The 8039-nt window shown below is 42.9% G+C and overlaps 1 gene segment (V, D, J or C); it reads right to left on the bottom strand.

Moving 5' to 3' along the window:
• Positions 1-1824: 1824 nt before the first annotated feature.
• On the bottom strand, positions 1825-2382 carry TRGV1.5 (T cell receptor gamma variable 1.5). The segment is given in 1 exon segment: positions 1825-2382. A coding segment is annotated over 1 exon segment (558 nt).
• Between the last annotated feature and the right edge of the window lie 5657 nt (positions 2383-8039).

Below are 8039 nucleotides of genomic sequence, written 5' to 3'. Positions count from 1 at the left end.
GAGAAATGAGAGCTTTGCCATAAAAATTTTTCCCCATTCTTGTGGTTTCCCTTCTAAACTTGGCTGCATTGGCTTTGCTTGTGCAAAACCTTTTAAATTTAATATAAGTCAAAGTTATCTTTTTTACATCCCATATTATTCTCTGCATTTTGTTTGGTCATAAATTCTTCTCTTATCTGTTAGTCTGATGGGCCTCTAATTTGTTTAAGATATCCACCTTAATTTCTAAATCATGTATGTATTTTGACTCTGTCTTGACATATGGCATGAGATGTTGGTCTAAGCTTCATTTCTGCATACTATTTACCAGTTTTCCCAGAAGTTTTTGACAAATATGGAGTTCTTATCCCCAAAGCGTGGTCTTTGGGTTCACTAAGCACTTGATTATTATGACCATTTGCCATTCCATGTTGAGGGCCTAATACATCCCATTCACGCACTACTCATTTTCTTAAGCAGTACCAGATTGTTTTGAGGGTTGCCAGTTCATAATAAAGTTTGAGATCTGGTACAGTTAGGCCACATTCAGGCTGTTGTGAGTCTTAGAGAGCCCTCAGCAAGTTTACTTTGAAAGGAGACATTAGTTGTTTTTTTTTAATCTTTATTTTATTCCAGTAACACATTTACATATAGGTTACATGATTCATGTTGTTTCCCTTCCTTCTTCCCTCCCATATCCCAGAGCTGACAAGCAACTCCTCTGGGTTATACATACATTATCACACAAAACCTACTTTTAGATTATTCCTTTTTGTAGGAGAATAATCAGATAAAAGCCAAAACCCCCAAACATACCCCCAAATAAACAAGCAGTAAATCATATGCTTCCATCTGCATTCGTACTCCAACAGTTGCTTCTCTAGACATGGAGAGCATCCTTTTTCATGAGTCCCTCACAATCCATCCTGGATCCCTGCATTGCTGTTAGCAGTAAAGTCTGTCACATTTCATCATTCCACAGTATTTCAGTTACTGCCTAAAATATTCTCCCAGTTCTGCTTACTTCATTGCACATCAGTTCATGGAGGTCCTTCCAGCTCTTTTTGATATCAAGGAGTTCATCACTTCCTACAGCACATTAGTATTCCATCACCATCATATGCCACAATTTGGTCAGCCATTCCCCAATGGAGGGGCCTCCCCTCAGTTTGAAGGGAGGCACTAGTGAAGGAGTAGCTGCTCCCTGGATCCACTGGGCTGGTTGTTTCCAGGTTGTGGCATTTCAGCTGATAGGCCAATCCACCATCAGGCTGACTTCTCCCTGGAAGTGGATAATGTTGTTCTTGGCATCAGCCACTCTTGATGGCTTTGATGGCTCTTCCAGTCTCACCAGTCACTTGGGTACTCCCTTCTTGGAATATTCAATTGTCCAAGACCAGGAAAGAAGAAACACATACCAAAAGAGGTGCTGTGTGTTCAAGGACACGTGGCAAGAGGGTGGGAATCAGGACATCCACAGCTCCTCTCCCACTTTGCAGCTCTAAGGAGTTCTTGGGTCCATCAAAGTCAGGAAGTAAACAGACAAAGGAGCCAAGGGAAGACTGTATCCATCTTTTGGTGTGTAAGCTCGCTTCAGAATTTAGCTCCTTTGGCATTCCTCATGTAATCCATGAGAGGGGGCAAATCCAAGCTTGCTCCAAGGACTCTCCCTCCACTGGCCAGTCTTCTTATTACATTGTGACCTTTAACCTTACCTTAGAGAGTTGTCCAAGCATAAACACTTGGTGTTCAGTTAGCCTTGGGGAATTTGAGGATGGACTTGTACATCCTCAATGAATTTTCTCAAGGGTTTAGATGAGAGGAGGGTGGTGGGGTATGTTGGGCTCAAGGAAGGACTTTCCCCATCCATGGAGGGAAGATTGGCTGAGGTCCTGCACAGGCTGAGGAGAGTAAGGACAGGGTAGGGTTGAAGCAGAAGCTTTCCCTGCTTTGTTCAGCACTAGCTGCTCCAAGTTGTTTCCAGCAGGGCCTTTTGTGTGGGGAGGAGATGCATCCTGGTGCACTGTGGTAGTCCCAGTCCCAGATAGCGCAGTAATACGTGCCACTGTCTCTCACTTCCAGCTTTTTGATTAACAAGATAAACTTCTCACCATTAAACTGATCCTTAAAAGCATGAAATTTATTACTGCCAAAGCCCTCATCAAAACGCAGCTCGCCTGATACCCGGGACAAGTAGAGAAGGCGCTGTGGGGGCTTCCCATCCTGAAACCGGTACCAGTGTATCCAGCTGGAAGCAGCATTAGAGACCTGACAGGTCATTCGAGCTGAGTCTCCCTGAATGCCTGTGACAGAGACCTCCTGCTTCATGTGGGCACAGGACAGGTGAGCTGCAATGAGAATTAAACCATCAGGAGAGAAGAGGATAAGGAAGCCTTGGGTCATCACCCAACCCCAGTCAACCAATGTGTCATCATCCAAACCCCATCTCCAATGCCACAACAGACTTACCAGGAAGTAGGGAAAGCAAAAGCAAGAGAAGGGTTCCCCCCATGCTCCTAGCTGTAAGACACCAGAGAGATTCTCTCTTGACCCTTTCTTCTGGGTCCTGGTTCTAAACTTGCTCCAAAGACTCTCCCTCTATTGATCAGTCTTCATATTACATTGGGATTGGGATGGGAGGAGCCTTGAAGGTTGGGACCAAAGAGCAGAAAGGCCACTCCCAACTCTGCTTTCTTAGAGGCACTTCCTTTTGGGCTGGGGGTGGGCAGAGATGCAGGTGCTGTGGTCCAGGGGCCCACACTGAACACAGGCCAAGAGCCAGCAAAAGAGATAAAAGAGAGAGAAACCAAAGGGTGGGTAGACCTCCTTCAAGAAGGCCCAATTGGAAAGGATAAAACACCCCTCTGCTATCCATGAAGGGAAATAATAATGGATTGAGTTTCCAGAGTGAGTCCACAGACAGTGAACATCCATTAGTTAACAAAGAAAATGACCCCCTTCTCACTTGATTTAGTGCATATTCCACCTAAACTTGGCCATCTGCAAGCCTTCTCATTCCCACTTTCTCCATCCTTTCTCCCTTAACTCATTGCCCTTTCATAAGCACTCAACTAAGGACCAGGCACTATCACTGATCCTTTAAATGTATCCATTGGGGGGCAGTACTGGGCTTTCTCACATTCTTCTAAGGGCATCTGAGTGTATTAGAATATTAGTGATAAAAGGCCTCTTTGAATTCAGCTTCTTGCTCTATAGACTCAGGAACAGAGACACAGAGGGATCTGTGTGGCCTTAGGCACACAGTGAGACAGCAACAAAGCACTGGGCACCATGAAGTCTGATGGCCTTTTCCTTACACAGAGCCCCTCTCGTGAACCTGCTGCATGCCCAACATCTTCATAAATCCCCAGCGCAGAAATGGGGCTCATTTGGGGTTCTTTAGTTTGAGGGATGTGGGGAGACTTGACCAATGGCTCAGAGGACCTCTGAGCGTTCTTATCTGTGTAATGGGCACCCAGGGTGCCTTCCCCACAGGACAATTGTGTAGGATCAAGCTAGCGACGCTGTGAGATACTCAGCAAATGCCTCTTCTGCCTTCACGTCCTACATGCTTAGTTTAATGGACGTGCTTGTGGTGAACTCTTCATTCGTGATAGCTTTTTGTGGTGTCATTGTGTACTGGTATTGCTGCTGAGTTTGGGCTAGATCCAGAACTGCATAGAAAGGGAACTAAGCTGCCTCCAGAAGGAAGTCACAAATTGGAGGCCGCCTGGTTCACTCAATCCCCACATTTAACCACTTGCTCTCTCTCCAAGTCTCACACAAGGGGGTAAAAGAGTGATTGTCGAAAGATGCCCTTGTGGACGCCCCAGAACTCACTAAGCACCTTACATTCTTTAAAGACACATAAAGAAAACATAAGCAAGAGAAGGCAATGGAGAAAGAATGCCACCAACAGGACGGGATCTTTTATGGGAAGCTTTGAGGTGCTCCAGCTGAGAATGGAGTGGAGGCTGCTGAGAAAAGAAAGATAAGGATGACAAATTGGTTTCTTAAAAAGCTACGTTGGGGGAAAGAGATCAAAGAATAAATAGGAACCCTTCTGGAGGGAGGGATAGACAGTAACTGATAACTCTGACAGCAGAGGTGGATAACTAGTGTGTGTGTGTGTGTGTGTGTGTGTGTGTGTGTGTGTGTGTGTGTGTGTGCATGCACGGAGTGCGTGAGTGCGATTCCGCCAGTGAGAATGACCTCTGAGCAGGAAAGGATCAACCACTAAGGAGTTGTAAGGGAGCACTAAACAATCCCTTGCTACCTTTGGTGAGTCTGTAAGCTCTCCTAGCTGAGTTACATCCTTGGGTACTAAAAGTATAGTCAGACATGGCAGGGGAGCCATTAGCAGGGATCTCTGAGAGATCATAGAGAATAAGAGAAATACCATCAAATCAGAGAAGTTCCAATTAAAAAATACCATAGCCCAGAATATGATCTTCAGAGTATAGGCCAGTGCTCCTTACTTCAATTACTGATACAATTCTAGAATGTATTATGATGGTTTTAAATCCTTACCTTCTGTCTTGTATCAGTTCCAAGACAGAAGAATGGTGAGGGTAGGTAACTGCAGTTAAGTGACTTGCCCAGGGTCATACTACTAAGAAGTGTCTAAAGTCCGATTTGAACCAAGAACATCCTGTCTGTAGACCTGATTCTCTGTCCCCTTAGCCACCCAGATGCCCCTAGAATGTGTTATTAAAAAGATCAATGAATGAATGAAAGGAAAGGAAGTGATGATTTAAAGAAACCAACCAGCTTCATTGATTGCACTTATATAATATTTTAAGATCGTCAACACCCTCCACATGTATTATCTCATTTGATACTCATGAAGACCCTGTGAAATACATGCCATTATTACTTTCCCCCCTTTTTCATATGAGGAAACTAAGACTGAAAGATGTTAAATTACTTGCCAGGGGTCACATGACTAGTTTCTGAGGCAAAATTCACACTCAGGTCATCTTGACTCCAAGCCCAGCACTCTCTCCATTGGACCACCTAAATTCTTCATCAAGGAGAGATCAAGCTGGGGAAAACTAGTTGATTTAATGGATGGAGAGCCAGGCCTACAGACAGGAGGTCCTGGGTTCAAATATAACCTCAGATACTTCTTAACTGTGTGACCATAGGCAAATCACTTAACTTCCATTATCTAGCCCTTGCCATTCTTCTGCTTTGGAACCCAGGCACAGTATTGATTCTAAAATGGAAGGTGAGCATTTGAAATAACATAGACCACACTAAATTAACTTCATTTCCCTTCATGACAAGACTGCTAAATTGCTAAAAACAGGGCCACTCTATAGCTATAATTTATCCTTATTTTCAGAAATTATTTGGTAAAATATTTCATACTGTTCTTATACTTATTTTAAGATCTTAATACAAAAAGGTGTTAAGTAACTATGAAGGGTAAATTAATCACAAAACGGTTAAGTAACTCACAAAAGGTGAACTTAACAAAGAAGTGTGAAGTAGCTCAAAAGATATAATCTAATCAAGGAAGATGAGAACTAAAAGTATGGGCAGTCCTGGAGAAAAGCCTCTGATGTGATTGGTAGATGTGAAAATTCAGAGGAGGGAATACAAGAGTAAAAGGTCTATATATTTTGTGTCACTTCCTCTCTCCACTACCTTTTGCAGCAGAGAGGTGGCTGGTGGCAGTATGCTGGGCCTTTCAGCATCTTGGCTTGGCTACAGCTATTGTCCAGTTCGGTGGTGAGTTTCTGACTGAGTTTTTTTCCTCCTTTACTTTCCAATCATTATCCTCTTAGATGCCTCTAATCTCCTTCAAAGACCTAGCAGTGGCAATCTTGAAGTCCCCCTGGAACAGGCCAGGCAGGAGAAATCCTATACCCTCTTCCCTCTTTCTCCTTAAAATCCTTCCCTCCACATTAATTAAAATGACCATAAATTTCCAGACTGACTTGGGGATTTTATTTGGGATTATTCCCTGGTGAACAATTAATTTAGATTTTAAGTCAGAACCCTAAAATTATCTCCACAATGATCAGGCACAAATTGTTCTTTGGAAGGAAGTCATCATTGGAGTCCTCAGGCCTTTGTGTATGGCTTGGTGCTGTTTAACATTTTTACCCATTGTATATAAAGACATAAATTGCATGTTAATTAAATTTGGCGATGACACCGAGCTTGGAGGGAGAGCCAACATATTGGCAGACAAGATCAAGATTCAGTAACCTCTTATGAAGTTTATATGTAAGGCTAAATAAAATAAAATGTATCTGGATGAGATAAACAAATCGTTATACTTGGGCATAAACAATCAGCTGTCCAAGTATAAGAGAGACAGCCAGAAAGCAGCTTGTCTGGAAAAGGTTGGAGATTTTTAATGTACTAATGTCCACTGAATATGAATTAATATAGTAGCCAAGGAAGGCAATTTGAACTCGGACAGCATTAAGTGAGAAAGTGGATCCAGCAATAAGAAGAGATTTGCTCTTTCTACTTCTCTGGCTTCAGCACTTAGCATAATAAACAATAAATGCTCTCTCTCCCCCCCTTCTTCTCTCCCTGTCTCTGTCTCTCTCCCTCCCTCCCTTCCTTCTTCTTCTTCTCTCTCTCTCTTTCTCTCTGTCTGTCTCTTTCTTTCTCTATCTCTGTGTCTCTGTCTCTATCTGTCTCTCCCTACATATGTATATCTGTACCTTTGAGGCTGTGTATCTGTCTCTCCAGATTGTTCTGAGTCCTCCATAATCTAGCCCAGCTCCCCCATGTTGCCCCATGGACATCTTCAAAACTTGCTGCCACTGTTATACCTGCTTAGTCTAATGAAAGCCATGATATCCTTAGAAAATTCATCAGTTATCTATCCTGTGACTCCACTCATCATCTCCAGGATTCTCAGCCCAAAATATCCTCCCCTCCTCTCCTCTATTAGTCCCCATTGGTGGGGGCTCAGAATCCATATTGTTCGGTGGATTTGGACTCACCCAGTGGGTGATAATGCCAACACCCTTTTCTGTGAAGCATAGGTGTCGTCCCCAGGGACATACATTTATTGTCAACTATACACATATGATTGTAGCTTATCACATAATTTACCAAGTGAATTTGAGATGTGCAGAGCAATTTACCATGTAAGGTTCAAGGAGAAGATTGTTATCTACAGAAGAGATTGGGGGGACTTGATGGAGCAGGTAGTATGTGAGCTGGGCTTCAAAAGATGGGTAGGAATTCAGGAAATGAAGGAGGCAGGGGCATGGGGAGGGTATGAGAAGCTATAATTTTTGGTGGGAAAAAGAGAGAAAAAGGCCTCTCTCTGCCCAAGTGATTTCCATCTCCAACTTCTAGTGCCCACAGACCACTCCCCAGAGTCAAGCAATCTCTCTTGTGGTGGGTGATAAACAATCTACTTTTGAGCACTAGATCTAACCAGGGAGGGACGATGCAGAAAAAGACATCTAGCCTCCTCTGTGGAGAAGTTCAAAATCTCAGGATTTGAGACTGAGAGTTGGAAGGCACTGCAGAGGTCATCTGGGATAGCTAGATTTGAAGTCAGGAAGACTAGAGACAAAATCCTGTTTCAGAAACTTATAAGTACAGCCACCCTGGGTAAGTCACTTAACTTATATCCATCCCAGACAGAATGAGCAGAAACCTCCCAGGGATATTATGAGTATGAAATAAAATAATGTATTTGAAACATGATATAAATGTTAGCTATTATTTTTTCTAGTCCAACTCCCTCCTTTTACACATGAGGAAACCTCATGAGGCTCAGGGAGGTTGAGGAATGTAGAGATATAGGCTTGCAAAGCAAAGATCTAGATCAAGAAAGAACCCCCCTGGCCATTTCATACAACCTCCGTATTTTATAGGTGGGGAAACAGAGTCCTGAGTTTAAGTAGTGAATTATAGTAGACATATATTATTTAACATGATTACATAGGTAAAGTCTTCATTAGATTACTTACCATCTCAAAGGAGTGGGGAGAGGTGGGAGAGAAGGTGGGACAAAGAGAGAATTTGGGACTCAAATTTTTTATAAAATGAATATTAAACTTTTCTTGTACATGTAA

This window comes from Monodelphis domestica, chromosome 7, assembly GCF_027887165.1.
Source record: "Monodelphis domestica isolate mMonDom1 chromosome 7, mMonDom1.pri, whole genome shotgun sequence".
NCBI classification, from domain to species: domain Eukaryota; kingdom Metazoa; phylum Chordata; class Mammalia; order Didelphimorphia; family Didelphidae; genus Monodelphis; species Monodelphis domestica.
This window is presented reverse-complemented; position numbering and strand designations above follow the sequence as displayed.